At 41.1% G+C, this 25,041-nt stretch overlaps 1 protein-coding gene across 6 annotated transcripts in view; it reads left to right on the forward strand.

Moving 5' to 3' along the window:
* CC2D1B (coiled-coil and C2 domain containing 1B) overlaps positions 1-23,317 on the forward strand; it is a 129,534-nt gene extending 106,217 nt beyond the window's left edge. For 4 of the 6 annotated variants that reach the window (XM_053693470.1, XM_053693473.1, XM_053693472.1 and 1 more), the window contains exon 25: positions 23,175-23,317. In XM_053693470.1, the coding sequence (XP_053549445.1) occupies positions 23,175-23,207 (33 nt within the window). In that variant the 3' untranslated portion in view covers positions 23,208-23,317. Of the gene's footprint in view, positions 1-18,600; positions 19,793-23,174 lie in introns of those variants that run through there. The other 2 variants (XM_053693475.1, XM_053693476.1) reach the window with 2 other exon arrangements.
* The last annotated feature ends 1,724 nt before the right edge of the window (positions 23,318-25,041 follow it).

Raw genomic sequence — 25,041 nt, forward strand, 5'->3', positions numbered from 1 at the left:
CTCGGGCTCTGCTGTATAGCGGGTTTAGACTCGGGCTCTGCTGTATAGCGGGTTTAGACTCGGGCTCTGCTGTATAGCGGGTTTAGACTCGGGCTCTGCTGTATAGCGGGTTTAGACTCGGGCTCTGCTGTATAGCGGGTTTAGACTCGGGCTCTGCTGTATAGCGGGTTTAGACTCGGGCTCTGCTGTATAGCGACTTAGATTTGGGCTCTGCTGTATTTTGATTCAGACTCGGGCTCTGCTGTATAGTGATTTAGATCCAGGCCGATTTTCTCACCAGCTTTATGCAAGTAAAGTTTGTTCAAAATTCACAATACATGTATTTAACTGACAGGAACGTCAGTTAAAAAAAAAAAAAAAAGAGTTAAATTGTAGTGAAAACTTTGCAGTTTAATTTGTAATTGATGCAAACCGAGATTTTATACAGCTCCAGGTGTTCTCCAGTTACCTTCTATTTCCCCTGTGAAATTCTGTATCCCATAGAGCTTCATTAATTTCTATGGAAGGCATCTCATCTCGCTGGGACTTCAAGGCTCTGCCCTTTTTCTTATAGAATTCAGTGAGTTCAGCCTCTGTCAAGTCTGCATTATAATTTCTCTCCAAACTAGAAAAGAAAATTTATGCTTACCTGATAAATTTATGTCTTAGACACGATGAGTCCACGGATCATCTTCATTACTTATGGGATATTCACTTCCTGGTCAGCAGGAAGAGTCAAAGAGCACCACAGCAGAGCTGTTAAATAGATCCTCCCTTCCCTCCCACTCCAGTCATTCGACCGAAGTTAGGAAGAAAAAGGAAAAGCCAAAGTGCAGAGGTGACTGAAGCTTGCAATAAAAAACATCCTGTCTAAAAATGACAGGGCGGGCCGTAGACTCATTGTGTCTAAGAAGAAATAAATTTATTAGGTAAGCATAAATTTTCTTTTCTTCTTAAAGACACAATGAGTCCACAGATCATCTTCATTACTTATGGGATCCAATACCCAAGCTAGAGTACACGGATGATACGGGAGGGACAAGACAGGATACCTAAACGGAAGGCACCACTGCATGAAGAACCTTTCTCCCAAAAGCCGCCTCACCCGAGGCAAAAGTATAAAATTTGTATAATTTTGTAAAAGTGTAAAGAGAAGACCAAGTTGCAGCCTTGCAAATCTGTTCCACAGAAGCTTCATTTTTGAATGCCCATGAGGAAGCAACAGCTCTAGTGGAATGAGCCGTAATCCTCTCAGGAGGCTGCTGTCCAGCAGTTTCGTAAGCCAAACGTATAATACTCTTCAGCCAAAAAGAAAGAGAAACAGCCGTAGCTTTCTGACCCCTATGTTTGCCTGAAAATACCACAAACAAAGAGGAAAACTGGCGAAAGTCTTTAGTCGCCTGTAAATAAAACTTTAAAGCACAAACTACATCCAAATTGTGTAAGAGCCTCTCCTTCTTAGAAGAAGGATTAGGACACAAGGAAGGTACAATTTCCTGATTAATGTTCCGATCAGAAACAACCTTGGGAAGAAATCCAAATTTCGTACGTAAGACAACCTTATCTGCATGAAAAATAAGGTAAGGGGGCTCACATTGTAATGCTGAAAGCTCAGACACTCTACAAGCAGAAGAAATCGCTACTAAAAATAAAACCTTCCAAGATAACAACTTGATATCTAAGGAATGCATAGATTCAAACGGAACCCCTTGAAGAACTAAATTAAGACTCCATGGAGTAGTAACTGGTCTAAACACAGGCCTAATTCTGGTTAAAGACTGAACATCAGGGACATCAGCTAGACGCTTGTGTAACAGGATAGATAATGCTGAAATTTGACCCTTTAAAGAACTTGTAGATGATCCTTTCTCCAATCCTTCCTGGAGAAAAGATAAAATCCTAGGAATCCTAACTCTACTCCAGGAATAGCCCTTGGATTCACCCCGATAAAGGTATTCACGCTAAATCCTTCTAGTGACAGGCTTACGAGCCTGAATCAAAGTGTCTATGACTGAGTCAGAAAAACCTCGCTTGGCTAGAATCAACCGTTCAATCTCCAAGCAGTCAGCTTCAGAGAATCTAGATTTGGATGATGGAAGGGTCCCTGAATCAGAAGGTCCTTTCGAAGCGGAAGCCTCCAAGGAGGTAGAGACGACATCTCCACCAGGTCTGCATACCAGATCCTGTGAGGCCAGGATGGTGCTATGAGAATCGCTGAAGCTCTTTCCTGTTTGATCCGGGCAATCACTCACGGAAGGAGAGCAAACAGAGGAAACAGATATGTTAGATTGAAGGACCAAGGGTCTGCCAGAGCATCTATCAGCTCCACCTGAGGATCTCTGGATCTCGACCCGTACCTGGGAAGTTTGGCATTCTGCCTGGATGCCATGAGATCCAACTCCGGCTGACCCCATTTGAGGATCAGACTGGAGAACACGTCCAGATGAAGTTCCCACTCCCCCGGATGAAAGGTCTGTCTGCTCAGAAAATCGGCCTCCCAGTTGTCCACCCCTGGGATGTGGATTGCCGACAGACAACAAGAATGGGCCTCCGCCCACTGAATTATTTTGAAAACCTCTGTGATCGCCAAGGAACTCCTTGTTCCTCCCTGATGATTGATGTAGGCCACTGATGTTATGTTGTCTGTCTGGAACCTGATAAACTGAACCAAAGCTAGCTGAGGCCAGGTCAGGAGAGCATTGTAGATCGCTCTCAGTTCCAGAATGTTTATGGGCAAAAGAGACTGTCTGAGACCATATCCCCTGAGCCCTTAGGGAGCCCCAAACTGCTCCCCACCCCTGAAGGCTAGCATCTGTTGTCACAATCTCCCAGGATGGTCTGCGAAAACATGTTCCCTGGGAGAGATGATCTAGAGACAACCACCAAAGAAGATACTCCTTTGTCTCCTGTGCCAATAGAAGTCGAGAAGACAAGTCCAAATAAGCTCCGTTCCATTGTTTGAACACGCCCAACTGCAGAGCTCTGAGATGAAAGCGAGCAAACAGGACAATGTCCATTGCTGCTACCATCAGACCTATTAACTCTATGCACTGGGCCACAGAAGGACGAGGAGAAGATTGCAGAGCTCGACAAGTATCGATAATCTTTAATTTCCTGACTTCTGTCAGAAAAATCTTCATAGACAGAGAGTCTATGATGGTCCCTAGAAAGGACACTCTTGTATGAGGAACTAAAGAGCTCTTTTCTAGATTCACCTTCCACCCGTGTGACCTTAGGAAAGCCACTACCAGGTCTGTGTGTGATTTTGCTAGCTGAAAGGACGGCGCCTGAACTAGGATATCGTCCAGATACGGCGCCACCGCAATGCTTCTTGAACGAAGCACCGCAAGAAGAGACCCCAGAACCTTTGTGAAGATTCTGGGAGCCGTGGCAAGACCGAAAGGAAGAGCCACAACCTGGAAATGCTTGTCTAGAAAGGCAAACATTAAGAACCTGTGATGATCCCTGTGAATGGGAACATGCAGGTACGGGTCTTTTAAATCTACTGTTGTCATAAACTGACCCTCCTGGATCAAGGGAAGGATGGAACAAATAGTTTCCATCCTGAAGGATGGCACTCTGAGAAACTTGTTTAGACTCTGGTGTGTCTTGATGTGGAACGGGAACGATCACTCCCAGAGCTAAGAGGTCTTCTACACAATGTAAAAACAACTCTCTTTTTGTCTGGTCTGCAGATAACCTTGAAATTAGAAACCTGCCCCTGGGAGGGCAAATTTTGAACTCCAGCTTGTATCCCTGAGACACTGTTTCTATAGTCCAGGGATCCTGAACGTCCCGAACCCAGGCTTGAGCAAAAAAAGAAAGTCTGTCCCCTACCAGATCCATTTGTCCCGGATCGGGAGCAAAACCTTCATGCTGTCTTGGAGTCATTGGCCGCCTTCTTGGACTGCTTACCCTTATTCCAAGATTGGGCGGGTCTCCCAATTAGATTTAGCTTGTTCCTGCTTAGTTGAGGGAGAAGAGGAAGACAATCCCTTGAAGTTGCGAAAGGAACGAAAATTACTTTGTCTTCCTTTCTGCCTAATCTTTTTGTCCTGAGTGAGGTGACCCTTACCTCCCGTAATGTCAGAAATAATCTCTTTCAGCTCAGGACAAAACAGGGCCTTCCCCTTGTAAGAGACAGCTAGAAGCTTTGACTTAGATGAAACGTCTGCAGACCAAGGTTTCAGCCATAAGGCCCTGCGAGCCAAGATAGAGAAGCTTGAAATTTTGGCCCCCAACTTAATAACTTGAAGGGTGGCATCCGAGATAAAGGCATTAGCTAGCTTAAGAGCCTTTATCTTGTCCTGGATCTCGTCCAAGGGAGTTTCTCGCCTGAGGGCATCGGCCAGAGCATCAAACCAGTAGGCTGCCGCACTCGTGACAGTAGTTATACAGACCGCCGGTTGCCACTGCATACCCTGGTGAACATAAATTTTCTTGAGTAGACCCTCTAATTTTTTTGTCCATCTGATCTATAAAAGCACAGCTATCCTCTATAGGGATAGTAGTTCTCTTAGCCAAGGTTGAAAAAGCTCCTTCTACCTTAGGAACAGTTTGCCAAACCTCTTTAACGGAGTCAGCTATAGGAAACATCTTCTTGAAAATAGGAGGAGAGAAAGGAATACCAGGTCTCTCCCATTCTCTATTAATAATTTCAGAGGCCTTCTTAGGAACTGGAAAAACATCTGTAAATGAAGGTACATCATAATATCTGTCTAATTTGCTAGACTTTGGGGGGACAACCATCACTGTGGAGTCACTATCATCTAGGGTAATTAAAACCTCTCTAAGTAAGAGACGAAGATGTTCCAGTTTAAACCTGAAAGATACCACTTCTGAGTCGGTCAAAGGTAACACCTCCTCAGAATCTGAGATTTCTCCTTCAGATGCCAGAGCTGGAACCTCTTCCTCAGATCTGTGAGAAGAGACTTCTGAGATAGCTACCAGAGCATCAGAAACATCGCTAACTGCAGAAATGGACTTTCTCTTGCGATGGCCCTGCAACATTGGAAAGGCAGACAGAGCATCAGAGATAGTAGTAGACATAAGAGAAGCTATGTCCTGTAGTGAAATTCCAGAAGGAACTACAGTAGACGTGCAGGGCACTGCTGGTGAGGGTGATAATTTTTGGGACACTTGGGGAGAAAGTTGCTGCAGAAATTGACCCTCATCAGAGGACTCTTGAACAACATCTGTCTGAGAGGAGATTGGCTCAGCAAAAATGTTATCATTAAAATTCACAGTCCTTTCAATACATGTAGGACAGAAAGGGATTGGTGGTTCCACATTTGCATCAAGACATAAAGCACATGTAACAGCTTGCACCTCATCTTGGTCCATTTTTTCACATAAAATATTGGTATTGAGCAGAAAAAATACTGGGAATAACAATCAAATAAAATTATCAAAAACCGTTACTGTCTCTTTAAATTTAAACGGTTTTTTTTTCTCTTGACAAACTGCTAATTTTGCTGTAGTTACAAAACAGTTAGAAAATGTAAGCAGTAATTAAACCTCTGCACCACAGCAACCTGCTGAGGTGCTCTTACCTTAACCAATGCTACCGGATCCCTTGTAGAAACGATTCGTTATTGCAACCTGCCAGAAAAACCGAACTAGGACCGCATCTGTGCTAAAAGCGCATGAAAAGTGTTCTACATGCTGCTCTAGCCCAGATAAACCCCAGTGCAGCACATCTGAAGATCTGAAACTGCTTGGCAATAGTGCTACAAGCAGAGGCTCCAAAAAAACAGGAAGTCCCGCCCTTAGTGGGCGTGCTGCAAGTCTCTGCTTCCCTCTCAGGGAAAAAACTAAAGTGAAACCACCAGAGCCCTCCATTTTAGTGAAAATAAACTTCGCAACATAACTCCAGCCCCAGTACCTGCACCTAATCAATGCTCAAGTAAGACTTCTTTTCTGAAAGTCTGAAACTGTCCCCACATAAGTAAGGTTTACCATTAACCCCTTATGTACCGTAGTGCTAATGAAACAAACACTGAGATTCCTTAGATCCCAGAAAAAGGCAGTACTTACCTCAATCACTGCCTGGCAGTAGGGCAGTTCCCAAGCTTGAGAGGTCCTCTCCCTCACAATGCTGAGTCAGTAATAATCTCAGGCTGAAGGATATGGGGAAGCTGAAAATGGGAGGCGCAGTGAGACTTATGTCCCACCAGTTCCCAGAGCTCTACTGTAGAGACTGATATGGACTAGGCTACACCCCAGAACAAAGTAGCACTCTCGTAAAACAAAAAACTCTTGACTGAAGAATCTACACTAACACCTCACTTTACCTGCTTCCTATCACTAACGTAGGCAAAGAGAATAACTGGAGTGTGAGGGAAGGGAGGAGCTATTTAACAGCTCTGCTGTGGTGCTCTTTGCCTCTTCCTGCTGACCAGGAAGTGAATATCCCATAAGTAATGAAGATTATCCGTGGACTCATTGTGTCTTTAAGAAGAAACAGAATTTATGCTTACCTGATAAATTACTTTCTCCAACGGTGTGTCCGGTCCACGGCGTCATCCTTACTTGTGGGATATTCTCTTCCCCAACAGGAAATGGCAAAGAGTCCCAGCAAAGCTGGTCACATGATCCCTCCTAGGCTCCGCCCACCCCAGTCATTCGACCGACGGACAGGAGGAAATATATATAGGAGAAACCATATGATACCGTGGTGACTGTAGTTAGAGAAAATAATTCATCAGACCTGATTAAAAAACCAGGGCGGGCCGTGGACCGGACACACCGTTGGAGAAAGTAATTTATCAGGTAAGCATAAATTCTGTTTTCTCCAACATTGGTGTGTCCGGTCCACGGCGTCATCCTTACTTGTGGGAACCAATACCAAAGCTTTAGGACACGGATGAAGGGAGGGAGCAAATCAGGTCACCTAAATGGAAGGCACCACGGCTTGCAAAACCTTTCTCCCAAAAATAGCCTCCGAAGAAGCAAAAGTATCAAATTTGTAAAATTTGGCAAAAGTGTGCAGTGAAGACCAAGTCGCTGCCTTACATATCTGGTCAACAGAAGCCTCGTTCTTGAAGGCCCATGTGGAAACCACAGCCCTAGTGGAGTGAGCTGTGATTCTTTCAGGAGGCTGCCGTCCGGCAGTCTCATAAGCCAATCGGATAATGCTTTTAAGCCAAAAGGAAAGAGAGGTAGAAGTCGCTTTTTGACCTCTCCTTTTACCAGAATAAACAACAAACAAGGAAGATGTTTGTCTGAAATCTTTAGTAGCCTCTAAATAGAATTTTAGAGCACGGACTACGTCCAAATTGTGTAACAAACGTTCCTTCTTTGAAACTGGATTCGGACACAAAGAAGGTACAACTATCTCCTGGTTAATATTTTTGTTGGAAACAAGTTTCGGAAGAAAACCAGGCTTAGTACGCAAAACCACCTTATCTGCATGGAACACCAGATAGGGCAGAGAACACTGCAGAGCAGATAACTCTGAAACTCTTCTAGCAGAAGAAATTGCAACCAAAAACAAAACTTTCCAAGATAATAACTTAATATCTACGGAATGTAAGGGTTCAAACGGAACCCCTTGAAGAACTGAAAGAATTAGATTTAGACTCCAGGGAGGAGTCAAAGGTCTGTAAACAGGCTTGATCCTAACCAGAGCCTGAACAAATGCTTGAACATCTGGCACAGCTGCCAGTCTTTTGTGAAGTAAAACAGATAAAGCAGAGATCTGTCCCTTCAGAGAACTTGCAGATAATCCTTTCTCCAAACCTTCTTGTAGAAAGGATAGAATCTTAGGAATTTTTATCTTGTTCCATGGGAATCCTTTAGATTCACACCAACAGATATATTTTTTCCATATTTTATGGTAAATTTTTCTAGTTACAGGCTTTCTAGCTTGAATCAGAGTATCTATTACAGAATCTGAAAACCCACGCTTTGATAAAATCAAGCGTTCAATCTCCAAGCCGTCAGTTGGAGGGAAACCAGATTCGGATGTTCGAATGGACCCTGAACAAGAAGGTCCTGTCTCAAAGGTAGCTTCCATGGTGGAGCCGATGACATATTCACCAGGTCTGCATACCAAGTCCTGCGTGGCCACGCAGGAGCTATCAAGATCACCGAGGCCCTCTCCTGATTGATCCTGGCTACCAGCCTGGGGATGAGAGGAAACTGTGGGAATACATAAGCTAGGTTGAAGGTCCAAGGTGCTACTAGTGCATCTACTAAGGTCGCCTTGGGATCCCTGGATCTGGACCCGTAGCAAGGAACCTTGAAGTTCTGACGAGACGCCATCAGATCCATGTCTGGAATGCCCCATAATTGAGTTATTTGGGCAAAGATTTCCGGATGGAGTTCCCACTCCCCCGGATGGAATGTCTGACGACTCAGAAAATCCGCTTCCCAATTTTCCACTCCTGGGATGTGGATCGCAGACACTTCTTTCATCGCCAGGGAAGTCCTTGTTCCCCCCTGATGATTGATATATGCAACGGTCGTCATGTTGTCTGACTGAAACCTTATGAATTTGGCCTTTGCTAGTTGAGGCCAAGCTCTGAGAGCATTGAATATCGCTCTCAGTTCCAGAATGTTTATCGGGAGAAGAGACTCTTCCCGAGACCATAGACCCTGAGCTTTCAGGGATTCCCAGACCGCGCCCCAGCCCACTAGGCTGGCGTCGGTCGTGACAATGACCCACTCTGGTCTGCGGAAGCTCATTCCCTGTGACAGATTGTCCAGGGTCAGCCACCAACGGAGTGAATCTCTGGTCTTTTGATCTACTTGAATCGTCGGAGACAAGTCTGTATAATCCCCATTCCACTGTCTGAGCATGCACAGTTGTAATGGTCTTAGATGAATTCGTGCAAAAGGAACTATGTCCATTGTTGCAACCATCAATCCTATTACTTCCATGCACTGCGCTATGGAAGGACGAGGAACAGAATGAAGTACTTGACAAGAGCTTAGAAGTTTTGATTTTCTGACCTCTGTCAGAAAAATCCTCATTTCTAAGGAATCTATTATTGTTCCCAAGAATGGAACTCTTGTTGACGGGGACAGAGAACTTTTTTCTTTGTTCACCTTCCATCCGTGAGATCTGAGAAAGGCTAGGACGATGTCCGTATGAGCCTTTGCTTTTGACAGGGACGACGCTTGAATCAGGATGTCGTCCAAGTAAGGTACTACTGCAATGCCCCTTGGTCTTAGAACCGCTAGAAGGGACCCTAGTACCTTTGTGAAAATCCTTGGAGCAGTGGCTAATCCAAATGGAAGTGCCACAAACTGGTAATGCTTGTCCAGAAAAGCGAACCTTAGGAACTGATGATGTTCCTTGTGGATAGGAATATGTAGGTACGCATCCTTTAAATCCACGGTAGTCATAAATTGATTTTCCTGGATAGTAGGTAGGATCGTTCGAATAGTTTCCATTTTGAACGATGGTACCCTGAGAAATTTGTTTAGGATCTTTAGATCCAAAATTGGTCTGAATGTTCCCTCTTTTTTGGGAACTATGAACAGATTGGAATAAAATCCCCTTCCTTGTTCTCTTATTGGAACTGGATGTATCACTCCCATCTTTAACAGGTCTTCTACACAATGTAAGAATGCCTGTCTCTTTATTTGGTTTGAAGATAATTGAGACCTGTGGAACCTTCCCCTTGGGGGTAGTTCCTTGAATTCCAGGAGATAACCTTGAGAAACTATTTCTAGCGCCCAAGGATCCTGAACATCTCTTGCCCAAGCCTGAGCAAAGAGAGAAAGTCTGCCCCCCACTAGATCCGGTCCCGGATCGGGGGCTATCCCTTCATGCTGTTTTGGTAGCAGTGGTAGGCTTCTTGGCCTGCTTACCCTTGTTCCAGCCTTGCATTGGTTTCCAGGCTGGTTTGGGTTGTGAAGTATTACCCTCTTGCTTAGAGGATACAGAATTAGAGACTGGTCCGTTTCTGCGAAAGGGACGAAAATTAGGCTTATTATTAGCCTTAAAAGACCTATCCTGTGGGAGGGCGTGGCCCTTTCCCCCAGTGATGTCTGAAATAATCTCTTTCAAATCAGGTCCAAATAATGTTTTACCTTTGAAAGGAATGTTAAGCAATTTTGTCTTGGAAGACACATCCGCTGACCAAGACTTTAGCCAAAGCACTCTGCGCGCCACGACAGCAAACCCTGAATTTTTCGCCGCTAATCTAGCTAATTGCAAAGCGGCATCTAAAACAAAAGAGTTAGCCAATTTAAGTGCTTGAACTCTGTCCATAACCTCCTCATACGAAGATTCTTTACTGAGCGATTTTTCTAGTTCCTCGAACCAGAAACACGCTGCCGTAGTGACAGGAACAATGCATGAAATTGGTTGTAGAAGGTAACCTTGCTGTACAAAAATCTTTTTAAGCAAACCCTCTAATTTCTTATCCATAGGATCTTTGAAAGCACAACTATCTTCGATAGGAATAGTAGTGCGTTTGTTTAGAGTAGAAACCGCCCCCTCGACCTTGGGGACTGTCTGCCATAAGTCCTTTCTGGGGTCGACTATAGGAAATAATTTCTTAAATATAGGGGGGGGGGACAAAAGGTATGCCGGGCCTTTCCCACTCTTTATTTACTATGTCCGCCACCCGCTTGGGTATAGGAAAAGCGTCGGGGGGCACCGGAACCTCTAGGAACTTGTCCATCTTACATAATTTCTCTGGAATGACCAAATTGTCACAATCATCCAGAGTAGATAACACCTCCTTAAGCAGTGCGCGGAGATGTTCTAATTTAAATTTAAATGTCACAACATCAGGTTCAGCTTGATGAGAAATTTTTCCTGAATCTGAAATTTCTCCATCAGACAAAACCTCCCTCATGGCCCCTTGAGATTGGTGTGAGGGTATGTCAGAACAGTTATCATCAGCGTCCTTTTGCTCTTCAGTGTTTAAAACAGAGCAATCGCGCTTTCTCTGATAAGTAGGCATTTTGGATAAAAGATTTGCTATGGAGTTATCCATTACAGCCGTTAATTGTTGCATGGTAATAAGTATTGGCGCACTAGATGTACTAGGGGCCTCCTGTGTGGGCATAACTGGTGTAGACACAGTAGGGGATGATGTAGTATCATGTTTACTCCCCTCATTTGAGGAATCATCTTGGGCAATATCATTATCTGTTGCATTACTGTCCTTACTTTGTTTGGACACTATGGCACAATTATCACATAAATTTAAATGGGGAGACACATTGGCTTTCATACATATAGAACATAGCTTATCTGATGGTACAGACATGTTAAACAGGCTTAAACTTGTCAACAAAGCACAAAAAACGTTTTAAAATAAAACCGTTACTGTCACTTTAAATTTCAAACTGTCAAATGTTTATTGTTGTTTGTTTTTTGTTTATTTCAATTTATTTTATGTACCGTCGAGCAGGTGAGACGAAAGTTTCTCCATCAGGAAAAGTTATACAGGAGAGCAGAGGATTTCATAACATTGCAAGTGAAGATATTGGTCAGCTACAGGTAGAGAAGGGGAGGGGAACTGACTCATGACTCCCAAGATAAGAATAATCTCACATAATGTAAGGGGGTTAAATACGGATAATAAAAGAAAAACAGCAATTACACAGTATCACAACCTAAATGCTAATATTATATTCTTGCAAGAAACCCATTTTACAAATAATCAAATACCCAAATATTGGAGTAGATATTTCACGCAACAATACCACTCCACGACTGACAAAAAAAAGAGAGGAGTGTCAATACTTATACATGATGCACTTAACTTTATCAAAGAAGAAGTGCTGACAGATAAAGAGGGCAGGTATCTTATAGTGAGAGGACGTATGCTAGACACCTCGCTTACACTTTGCAATATATACGCACCCAATGAACAACAGCACAACTTTTTTCACCACTTGTCACACCTACTGACACAATGGTCACAATCAAAAATCATATTAGCCGGAGACTTTAATATTAATCTGAAAACACACAAAGTAGATACGCCCCACAAACTCACTAATAAACAAACCAGACATAATTCCATCTCTAAAAATATTAAGAATATCTTAGAATCTCATAATGTGATAGATACCTGGGTAACGTTATATGGGCAGACGAATGACCATACTTACTACTCCCCAGCACACAAAATTTATACCAAATTAGATTATATATTTATTAGTCAGATTCTATTCCCCAGTTTACACAGCTCCACAATTCATGCATGTGTCTGGTCAGACCATTCTATTATCCAGATACAATTAGAGGGACTGGTCAATGTGGACAGACAAAGGTCATGGACTTATGATCCAAATTTATTGAAAAAACCTGAATTATATGACAAAATTATGCATAACTTGACAGAATACTGGAAGATAAACACAACCCCAGAAACCACCCCAACAATCACGTGGGCTGCTCACAAACCATTCATAAGAGGTTTATTGATAAAGGAAAAAGCTCTATACACAAAAAAAGTTAAGGCTCACATAGAGATACTCCAACAGGAAATAGAAACGCTTGAAATCCAACATAGAAGCACACTAACCTCAGATATTTTCAATAAACTTACACATAAGCGACAAACACTAGCTAAGATTTTAAATGAGAACTCCCTCAGAGCTATGCATAAGTTGAAGGCACATTACTTTATATATGCTAATAAGCCAGATAGATTTCTAGCTCACAAACTAAGGGAAAGGACGAAAAATCTAACTATACAACAACTACAAAAAGAAGACGGGACGCTAATATATCACCCTCAAGACATAACGGACTGCTTTGCACAATATTATGAATCTCTTTATGACGGGAAAAAAGTTCAACATACTACTCAGACGAAAACGCTTAGACACCATTTTCTGCAAAAGGCTAAACTCCCGAAACTTAATGCTACAGACATGGAAGCCTTAAACACAGAAATAACAATAAACGAAATTGCCCTAGCAATAAAAGATCTTAAAATAGGCAAGGCGGCGGGTCCTGACGGGTTCTCAGGTGAATATTATAAAGTATTTAAAAAATGTCTGGTCCCCCACTTGCACAAATTCTGCAATGACATCATGCAGGGTACCCGTATCCCACAGGACATATTGCAGGCCAAAATAGTGGTTATACCCAAACCAGGAAGGAATCCCAAAAAATACCAAAACTATAGGCCGATCTCATTGATTAACCAAGATTTAAAAATTTTTACAAAAATTTTAGCAAATAGACTCAAATTATATCTACCCTCATTGATACATCCCGACCAGGTAGGATTCATAAAAGAAAGGGAAGCCCCAGATAATGTGAGACGAACGGTGTCTCTGTTGGAGTACTTGGTCGGGACAAAAACGCCTTCTCTGCTCCTATCTCTGGACGCAGAGAAGGCGTTTGATAGGGTCGACTGGGAATATATGTTTGAGACACTAACATTCATGGGTTTCAAAGGACAATTCATGACGGCTATTAAAAACCTGTATTCAGACCCAACAGCAACTATCAGAGCAACGGGCCATCAGTCTAGGCCAATTAAAATATTAAATGGGACACGTCAGGGCTGCCCGCTATCTCCTCTATTATTTGCACTAAGCATAGAACCTTTAGCGGCCTACATCAGGGGAGCAAAAGACATTACCGGAGTAAAAATTAACAAAGAAGAATATAAACTCACCTTATTTGCGGATGACATTTTGCTTACATTGACGAAACCTTTAAGATCACTCCCTCATCTATATCAAGTCATTGATGAATTTTCAAAAATCTCAGGCTTCAAAATAAATTCAGATAAGTGTGAGGCTATACCACTGACACTACCACTACATACTCGTAAGTTGATAGAAGCGAATTTTGACTTTAAGTGGGCTAAAAAATATATCAAATACTTGGGAGTTAACATAACAAACACACTAGAGGGACTCTATAAGGCAAACTATACTGAGATCTTTAAGACCGTAAGAAGGGATTTGGGTAGATGGAGGAGGGGGTGTTTCTCCTGGTATGGCAGATTATCGATTATAAAGATGAATATTCTACCGAGAATATTATATCTCTTCAGAGCATTACCAATCAAAGTACCGCAAAGAGAGCTAGCAGATCTCCAGATGGACCTAATTAGGTTCCTACGAGGACCCAAAACAGCTAGAATAGCCTCCCAACTATTAAAACAACACAAACAGCTGGGGGGAGTGGGGGTGCCCAATTTGTTAGACTACTATCAGGCAGCTAGGTTATCACAAATTACCCTGATAAGCAAAAACTGTCGAGAAATAACTTGGACTAGACTAGAGGCAGACTTAGCTGGGGTGAATGATCCAGCCACGATTGTTTGGAACACCTCAAACACTACAAACAAAACACTATACAAACTCAAGGTGACAGAGGAGTCCAAGCATATGTGGAAATACCTCACATCTTCTCTAGGCCTCATACCCAAGGGTACTAAGATAATACCACTGGGTGCTATACTTCCTGCAGAATTTCAAACACTAATATGTAAGTGGGAAAATAAGGGCCTCTACAGAGTTGCAGACTTTTTAGATAAAGGTAAAATGCTCACATACACCCAACTGAAAGATAAACTTCAGCCGGACACCTTACATTGGTTCCTATATCTTCAGATATCCACCACAATATACAAATACAGACAAAACAAACCATTAAACCCATACACTACAACAGAACGCATTATTGCAACCCCAGGTAGAAATAAAAAACTAATATCACAACTGTACTTGGCAATACAAGATGCAAAAAAAGGCTCCAAATTGCCGCTTCATGAGAATTGGGAAAAAGACTTAGGTGAAACATATGATGATGACAGATGGACACAAATACTTTCTAGGATTAGCAAGGGGCTGATATGCGCAGACCTTATCGAAAATTCTATTAAAACATCTTACAGGTGGTATCTTACACCCATAAGAACTGCACATTATACATTGCAGAAAAGTAGACTCTGTTACAGAGGCTGTGCAGAAATTGGAAATTATATGCATATGTGGTGGGAATGTGGGGAGATTAAACAAATTTGGAACAAACTTTCTAAATTGATAAGTATCCTATTAGATAAATCTATGACGCTAACGGCGGCGCAGGCCCTCTTGCATGTTTCAGATGAATCCTTAAACTTAGCTACCAATGTATTCATAAATATACTTTGTACAACCACGAGGATATGTATAGCCAAACACTGGAGAACAGGTTCACCAACGTGGTCAGAAGTGATTAACAGGTTAGATAATATATATGCTATGTCAGAATCTGCCTCTTGGTTGCAGGATACAACAACACATTTCCAAAAGATTTGGGTCCACTGGATCATGAACAGAGATAAAAGTGAGATAAGGGAAATTTAAGTCTTTCAAGAGTTATAACACGATAGGGGATCTCTCCTAAACTTATTACCACTAAGTCTTTTATGGGGAACTTATATACATCTTAGATACAATTTGATGGTTCTCTCTCTGCTCGACAGGAAAGGTTATACAGTTATGAGTTTATTGTTTTACAGTTTCAAAAGTTTATGTTTAATGTTTATAATTATTAAAATAAAAGGAAAACACATTAGAAAAGGGAGGGGAAGGAAGACTATAGATAATTTCGTTCCTACTTCAGGAAAATAAACAGGACCTCATATATTTCCTATGCCTGAAGGCAACTTCAGTAGGTGGGAGCTTTTCCTAGGACTCTATGGACTTTCAGAGATTTCAGTAATGATGGAGATACATTGGGAAAGCCAGATGGATATACTAATTGCTGAAAGAAGTTGTTTCATCCTCCAACTCATTTTCATGTTGTTTGAGACAGATATATGGAATTATAAAACTTTATCGAACATGATAAGAGGTCCTGAGACTGTAACAATGAATATAAATATGTTTATCTGAACTAGGGGCATGATGTATTAGATATGTCTCTTGTCTTCCTTTTTGACAATAAAGATTATTTCAAATAAATTTCAAACTGAAAACACTTTATTACTGAATATGTGAAAAAGTATGAAGGAATTGTTCAAAATTCACCAAAATTTCACCACAGTGTCTTAAAAGCATTAAAAGTATTGCACACCAAATTTCAGAGCTTTAACCCTTAAATTAACGGAACCGGAGCCGTTTTTACATTTAACCCCTATACAGTCCCAGAATGAGGCTCTGTCTATAACTAGAAAGGCCCCCATCTGAAAAAGGTGTCCAACACAGTGCCTGCCGTTTTTCTAAACGTTCCCCAAGATTATAATACCAATAATTAGTTAGAATCTGCATAATATGCCTAGTAAAGCAATTGTTTTAGCCCAGAAAAATGTCTACCAGTTTTTAAGCCCTTTTTGAAGCCCTTTATTCTTTTATGTTTAACTAAGAAAATGGCTTACCGGTCCCCATGAGGGGAAATGACAGCCTTCCAGCATTACATGGTCTTGTTAGAAATATGGCTAGTCATACCTTAAGCAGAAAAGACTGCTAACTGTTTCCCCCAACTGAAGTTACTTCATCTCAACAGTCCTGTGTGGAAACAGCAATCGATTTTAGTTACTGTCTGCTAAAATCATCTTCCTCTTACAAACAGAAATCTTCATCCTTTTCTGTTTCAGAGTAAATAGTACATACCAGCACTATTTTAAAATAACAAACACTTGATAGTAGAATAAAACTACATTTAAACACCAAAAAACTCTTAACCATCTCCGTGGAGATGTTGCCTGTGCAACGGCAAAGAGAATGACTGGGGTGGGCGGAGCCTAGGAGGGATCATGTGACCAGCTTTGCTGGGACTCTTTGCCATTTCCTGTTGGGGAAGAGAATATCCCACAAGTAAGGATGACGCCGTGGACCGGACACACCAATGTTGGAGAAAAATATTTTATCAGGCTCATAGAAAGTAATGAAGCACTCTGGGAAACTGAAGCTGTCTGTATTTCTTCTATTAAAACTTAATACTGAAAACTAAGTGCAATGTAATTTGCAAAAGATGTACATAAATATACAAAGAATGGTCCTAATGTGTTAAAGTTACACAGAAACCGTGAAAGCATAATCAGAATTTTTAAAATTGTATAGTGACTTAAACTCTGGATATGCTGTATAGTGACTCAGACTTAGGGGCCGTTGTATCAAGTATCTGTCCGACATAATCCGCTCAGCGGATCATGTCCGACAGAGATCGCTGAATTCTGACAGCATACACTGTCAGCATTTAACAGTGCACAAGCAGTTCTGGTGCAATGCCGCCCCCTGCAGATTAACAGCCAATCGGCTTCTAGCAGGAGGTGTCAATCAACCCGATCGTACAAGATCAGGCGGATTGATGTCCGCAGCCTCAGAGTCTGCGGACCAGTTAAGGAGCAGCGGTCTTAAGACCGCTTCTTCATAACTGCTATTTACGGCGAGCCTTCAAGGCTCACATAGGAAAAGGGGCATCAGGGGTCTTTCTGCCCTTGATAAATCAGCCCCTAAGGCTCTGCTGTATAGTGACTTAGATTCAGGCTCTGCTGTATAGTGATTTAGACTGGGGCTCTGCGGTGTAGTGATTTAGACTATACTATATATTGACTCAGAATTAGGCTCTGCTGTATAGTGATTTAGACTATACTAGTGACTGATTCTGCTGTATATTGACTCAGATTTAGGCTCTGGGTCTGCTGTATAGTGATTTGGACTATACTATATAGTGATTGTGCTGTACAGGTGGCCCTCGTTTTACAACGGTTCAATTTACACCATTTCAGAATAACAACCTTTTTTTCCCAGTCATGTGACTGCTATTGAAAAGCATTGAGACGCAGTGCATTTATTAAAATAGCCAGTAGGCGGAGCTGTCCGCTTGTGTTGTAGCAAAGCCAAGCAAGCTGAAATTAATCAGTTTAACCAGACCTGAGCAATCAAACAGATTTTAAAGGAACAAGATCTTGCTGTCTATAAATCAGTCCAGATTGGAATGCATAGAAAGAACTGTTTGCAGAAAAATGCAAGTGAAGTCTGTGTTGTGTGATTATTTTATTAGGTTTATAATGCTGTTTAGCAAATGTTTTTGTTCATTTAACTTAGTTTAATTATATATTCTGTGTTGTGTGATTATTTTATTAGGTTTATAATGCTGTCTAGCATTTGAAGTCTTCATTTCAAAGCTTTAAAAATAATGTATTAGGTGTTACTTATGACAATTTTGAGAGGGGCCTGGAACCTATCTCCCTCACTTGCCATTGACTTGCATTATAAACTGGGTTTCAATTTACAACGGTTTCGATTTACAACCATTCCTTCTGGAACCTAACCCTGGCGTAAAGTGAGGGCTACCTGTATATTCACTCAGATTTAGGCTTTTCTTGTTTAGTAATTTAGACTATACTATATAGTAATGCTGCTGTATATTGACTCAGATTTAGGCTCAGGCTCTGCTATATAGTGATTTGGACTATACTATATAGTGATTCTGCTGTATATTGACTCAGATTTAGGCTCTGCTGTATACTGATTTAGACTGGGGCTCTGCGGTGTAGTGATTTAGACTATACTATATAGTGATTCTGCTGCATATTGACTCAGATTTAGGCTCTGCTGTATAATATAAATATATATATATATATATATATATAGTCAGAAACGGGCACAATAAATTGCAAACTTCTCACAAAAGTTATAATTGTTTTATGTGTGTTTCTTACCTGTAATTAAAGTATTGTTTTTGTTCCCCAGAAGACTCACTGACTACTAGGAGTGTACAGTTCCTGCAAATAAAGAAGCTGCATTTAACCCCTTGCTAACTAGCTGGGGTTGCTCGGGATCCTGCTGCTTAACAGTGAATGGGGTAACTCACCAAAGACTGCAGAGCATTAATTAATCCCCATGGTCACTTTTAGGATTGTAGAAGAGAGAAGAAACTCAACATGCGGAATGTTTGCAGCAATCTGTGCAGAAATGACCCCAACCACAGAGCCATAGAGCTTTGCACTGTATTTGCCGCCCCTGTGCGCAGACTGAATGTAAACACAGAATCAAGTTTATGATTCTCAAAGACTGACACAAATCCAACAAGATTCCGGATCTCCTGCAATAAAGCTTCTAACATAAGTCCATAACCCATTGGCTGTCAGAAATGGGAGCAGCCCTGGATAACACAAATGCTGTGTAATAGGTGCGGTCCAGGGTTAACGTGTACACAGAGTAAGAGGCAGTTAACGTGTATGAACAGCAATAAAGGCAGCTGCGGGTTAACATGTATGGGCAGCCGTGGGTTAACATTTGTGGATGAAGCACTCCTTTTTTGTTGCAGGACTCTATTATTAACATGAATGTGCTACAGGTGCTAAGGGATAAAAAGGGCCCCATATCTCAATAGGTTTAATTTTGGGCTCCCAGCAAAACATCAGTCCTACAGGATTTAACCCTTCCATGGGACATTTTACATGCTAGTGACTGAGCTGATGAATAGGGATTCTGTCCCCAGGTATGGCGCTCGTTAACTGTTTGTTCAGTCTTAGTTCATCAATGCAGAAACCTTTAACTGTCAGAACTCAGAGGGATCTGACTATTCTGCTGTGCAACTCAAAGTGCCTTTTATCCCCTTCAGTTTGTCAGCACTTGGTCACTCTTCTGTCTGGTACGTGAGCAAACGCTTTCTTGGTTCTATACGCCAGTTACAGGCAGTAACAAAGAAAGAGGATTAGGTTCTATAACCCCTTTCTTGCTAGAAATGCCTGCAGGATTGTTACAGTCCTCTATTGTATAGAAAGGGTGACAGCATTTTTATTTATTTTTCCATAGTCGAGATAAGGTTTTTGTGCCATGTTTAAAGTATTGGTCAGACTGTTAGAGGAAGAATTTTATTTATTACAAATGTGGATTTAATGTATCTAATCGTACATGGAATTAAACAGAAATGACACCACGCGTAGACTGTCACTGTTTTTATTATCAAACTTTTATGTGTGTGCGAATAAAATGCAACGTCACCTTTTTGCTTTACAAAATAAAATGCAACGTCACCTTTTTGCTTTACAGAATAAAATGCAACGTCACCTTTTTGCTTTACAGAATAAAATGCAACGTCACCTTTTTGCTTTACAGAATAAAATGCAACGTCACCTTTTTGCTTTACAGAATAAAATGCAACGTCACCTTTTTGCTTTACAAAATAAAAATTTTATTAAAGGAAAATACATTTTATATTTAAAACAAAAAGTCATGTTATATAATGATTCTCATTACTTTACAAGTGAAGCAAGCTCATTGTTGGAAAATGAATTCTGTTTTGCATTAGAAGTGAGGTATAATGTGCAGATTTCTGGAGAGTGTTAGCTCTCATGTTGCTGGATTTATCTATCATGCACGTCACATGCAGCTTATTACAGAAAAGGAGAGCCTTAAAATGTGCTGCAAAATGGGAAGCCAAATTCATAATGCAAAGTAAATTTACTCATGTGCTGCTTTTATCTTACTTATGTGAACCAGTAAAAACGACTGTATCACACAACTAAAGATGGCTCAATATGTCTTAAAGCGATACTAAACCCAACATTGCTAATGCTGTTGCTCATTACCTACAAATTAACTGCAGTCCCTAATGGTTGACAAACTTACAGTGCAATCTGCACATTTGACTCTTTAAAGGGGACACTAAACCCAATTTTTTTCTTTCACGATTCAGATAGAGAATGCAATTTTAAGCAACTTTTCTAATGTACTCCTAGTATCAATTTTTCTTTGTTATCTTGCTATCCTTATTCGAAAAACAAGAATGTAAGCTTAGGTGCCAGCCCATTTTTGGTTCACTACCTGGGTGGTTCTTGACGATTGGTGGCTAAATGTAGCAAGCGCTATCCAGGTCGCTGAACCAAAAATAGACTGGCTCCTTAGCTTAGATTCCTGCTTTTTTCAAATAAAGATAGCAAGAGAACAAAGAAAATTTGATAACTTAAAATTGCTGCTCTAGTTGAATCGTGAAAGAAAAAAATTGGGTTTAGTGTCCCCTTTAAAGAGTCAAATGTGCAGCTTGCACTGTAAGTTTGTCAACCATTAGGGACTGCAGTTAATTTGTAGGTAATGAGCAACAGCCCTCTCTGACAGCCAGAGGTTAACATTTGTTGACAGGAAAAACAACACCGGCCTGTAAGTACCTAAACCAGAGAAATCCAAGCTGCAAGTTTTATATTTCTCCTGTAAAATCTGTTGTTACTTTTGTACGTTATTGTTTTCGGCGGATGATGTTTATGTCTCAATAACATTTGCTAAACTCAGGATGTGTGGGATATAATCCCATATCCAAGAACAATACTTGGTAAGTGCAATAGCACCTACATGACCACCAACTTCAGACTTTACTGCTTCACACAAAGGACTGGTGAACTAAAGCTCTCCACTCTGGTGAGATCCCTTAAATAATTTACACAGGCTGTGAAAGAGACACATACATTACAATATAATATGATTTTGCGAGATTTCTGTCCATGCCGGTGAGTTTGTAATCATCAGGCCCCAAAGACACAAGTAGTTTCAGTTACAAAATAGCGTTTTAAAATTAGTGACATTTTGTAATGATTACTTTCTTGCAACATTAGGTCATTATCAGAGACAGAGCATATATTCCCAGCACTTTTGCATACCTATAAATATCTAAAACTGTCTTTTTTTTTTTAGTGGTCCTTGTGAAGCCAATCACACAACAGGTCACCAGTGTGTAAAGCAAACACACAACATGTCTCTAGCATGTAAAGCTCACATACACAGCAGATGTCTGGCGTGTAAAGCTCACATACACAGCAGATGCATGGCGTGTAAAGCTCACGTACACAGCAGATGCCTGGCGTGTAAAGCTCACGTACACAGCAGATGCCTGGCGTGTAAAGCTCACGTACACAGCAGATGCCTGGCGTGTAAAGCTCACATACACAGCAGATGCCTGGCGTGTAAAGCTCACTTACACAGCAGATGCCTGGCGTGTAAAGCTCACTTACACAGCAGATGCCTGGCGTGTAAAGCTCACTTACACAGCAGATGCCTGGCGTGTAAAGCTCACTTACACAGCAGATGCCTGGCGTGTAATGCACCCACAAGAGGTGACCGGCGTGTAACACACATACACAACAGGTGTTCAGCGTATAACGCTCACATAGTTCCTGGCATCTAATGCACACATACGTGTCCCCGGGATGTAGCCTGCACACACAACAGGTGCCCGGCCTCTAACCTCACACACAACAGGTGCCCGGCCTCTAACCTCACACACAACAGGTCCCCGGGCGTGTAAAGCTCACACACAACAGGTGCTCAGCGTCTAACCACACATACAACAGGGTGACAAAGACAGACGACACCGTTACTGAAGCTTTTTTTTTTTGCTTCAATAACAAATGGCATTAAAATATTTTTTAGACATATAATAATGCTTTAGAGGGGCTGTGGTAAAGGTTTTTTTTAATACAAGTAAAATACAGTATATATATATATTTTTTTAGAAAAGGAGCGATTCCTCTGAGCAGGACCATGTGATGCTGGTTTCGTGCAGTGCACAAGCGACCTAGAGACAAACATCACACACAGAAGAAACACAACACAGGACAAATGACATGTTTAATTATCCAACAGTTACAAAAGCATGGAGGACAAATTCCTGTAGACACAATGTTCCAGTTCTCAGATGTTAACTGTGAGCGTACAAACTACTATCTGTATTTACACAGCTGTTTAATACATGGAATAAATGGAGTAATCTGCTCCAGAGACGAATACCTTATTCTTATTTCATCTTTTTTTTTCCCCCCCAGAGCTACATTATAATTATCCAATCAGAGGATGGATCGCAGTAACTCAGTGCAACATAAATTAAATCAGGTAGCTTACGGCCCATATCTATTTATTAAACTGACAGCTCCCCTCTTATGTCCTTAAAGATCTCCGACTACCCCAGAGGTGACAATGCAACTGAACAGATTCTCATTTTGTAAGACTGTACCAGCCTGATGTGTGAGGGGGAGAGTTGTATGTATGTCACAACCCTCACTGAACATACAGCTCAGAACTGAAGGGACATTTTAGTAAAAATTAAACACTCAGTTACTAATCTAGCATGATCCAAATATGGTCATTCAGCCGATTAGGTGTAGACAGACAGACATACATATGCTCCAGTCACTGGCTGCTTCCTTAGCTGGAGCAGCATAGGATGTTGTAGGAGCGTGATTGTGTTTAATAGTTCTGCATGATAAAATATTTTGTTTGAGTGATGACTTTATTAACAGATGCCTGATTGCGCAAGCTATGTGTCTTTACAGGATAATACATGTCCCCAGTACACACCCCAATGATGTGCACGTGTGGTATAAGCTGGATATTAGGATTCCCCCATGAGAGCACAGGCAGCTCGGTTACATTTGCATGGCTACAGTTCAACCATCTGTTAAAGGAAGAACTAAAATCAAGGTGTGTTTTATTTTACTGGATAAATGCAACTACAGCAGACATTACATGTGTAGAAACCGGACAATTAGCTTGGGTATTAATAACTGTTCTGTCTAATGAATGTAAAAATCTAATTTCAGTTATAAGTTGATATAAAACATTTTGTGTTGTCATCAGTGTTCCCTCTATGGCCAGTTTTGTAAGCGACCCAGTAGTGAAACAGTTAATTAGAGCAATAAGGAGACTACTGAATGCAAACTGCAAGGTGTAGTTCCCTTATTAACTGTTCCACTGCTGGGCCGCTCACAAAACTGACGGTCAAGAGAGCACTGGTTTGTCATTTATATTAGTTTCCGTCGCTTGATATTAGTTATGATAAAAGCATGTATCCAAGTGTGTGTTGCCACCTGGCTAACGTTTATGTATTTATCCCCTGCTTTTTACTCTATCAGCCTCTACCAAATCAGCTGCAATGCAACCTTCACCCTTTGTGTAAAGTAAATTAAACAGGGGTAGTATTGCACAATAATGCCCCTGTCCCATAAACTGCTTCCTACCTCTGGACTTAAAGGGACAGTCTAGTCAAAATTAAACTTTCATGATTTAGATAGGGCATGCAATTTTAAACAACTTTCCAATTTACTTCTATTATCTAATTTGCTCAATTCTTTAGATATCCTTTGTTGAAGAAATAGCAATGCACATGTGTGAGCCAATCACACAAGGCCTCTAGGTTCAGCAACCAATCAGCAGCTACTGAGCATATCTAGATATGCTTTTCAGCAAGTGATATCAAAAAAATGAAGCAAATTAGATAATAGAAGTAAATTAGAAAGTTGTTTAAAATTACATGCTCTTTCTAAATCACGAAAGAAAAAATTTGGCTTTCATGTCCCTTTAAAGGGACACTGAACCAAAAAATTTTCTTTCGCGATTCAGATAGAGCATGCAATTTTAAGCAACTTTATAATTTACTCCTATTATCAATTTTTCTTTGTTCTCTTGCTATCTTTATTTGGAAAATAAGGCATCTAAGCTAAGGAGCCAGACAATTTTTCTCTGGACAGCACTTGTTTATTGGTGGGTTAATTTATCCACCAATCAGCAAGAACAACCAAGGTTGTTAACCAAAATTGGGCCGGCATCTAAACTTACATTCTTGCTTTTCAAATAAAGATACCAAGAGAATGAAGAAAAATTGATAATAGGAGTAATGTAGAAAGCTGCTTAAAATTGCTGCTCTATCTGAATCACGAAAGAAAAATTTGGGTTCAGTGTCCCTTTAAGACTGATTGATTCAGGCTCCTGCCGTGATTCCACAAATCCAGTCACCACGCACAATGAGCCACTTATCCATTGGTAAAAAAAAAAGAGCTTAACACAAAGTCCTCACCTCGTTTACCGTTTGTTAGCAATAATGGCTCCTTGCAATCCCACACACCGCTCACAGCACATGAACCAGACCATGTTTTTAACATGATTAGCTTCAATCTGCAAACAGCTGAGCGCCAGTGTCATCCTCCCCTTCTGCACGTGCGTGTTATCTGCTAAGGCTCTACATTTGGATTGTTCACTCTTTTAGGTATTGCTTTGGAGTTCTCTATGGCAGGCAAAGGGTTATTAAAAACATATTTCATAATTGCACAATGTGCAAGGATACAGTCCTACATCACTGCCGTTGTGTATGTGTGTGTGTGTATATACAGTATATGTGTGTGTGTGTGTGTGTATATACAGTAT

Source organism: Bombina bombina, chromosome 10 (genome assembly GCF_027579735.1).
Source record: "Bombina bombina isolate aBomBom1 chromosome 10, aBomBom1.pri, whole genome shotgun sequence".
In the NCBI taxonomy this organism is placed as follows: Eukaryota; Metazoa; Chordata; class Amphibia; order Anura; family Bombinatoridae; genus Bombina; species Bombina bombina.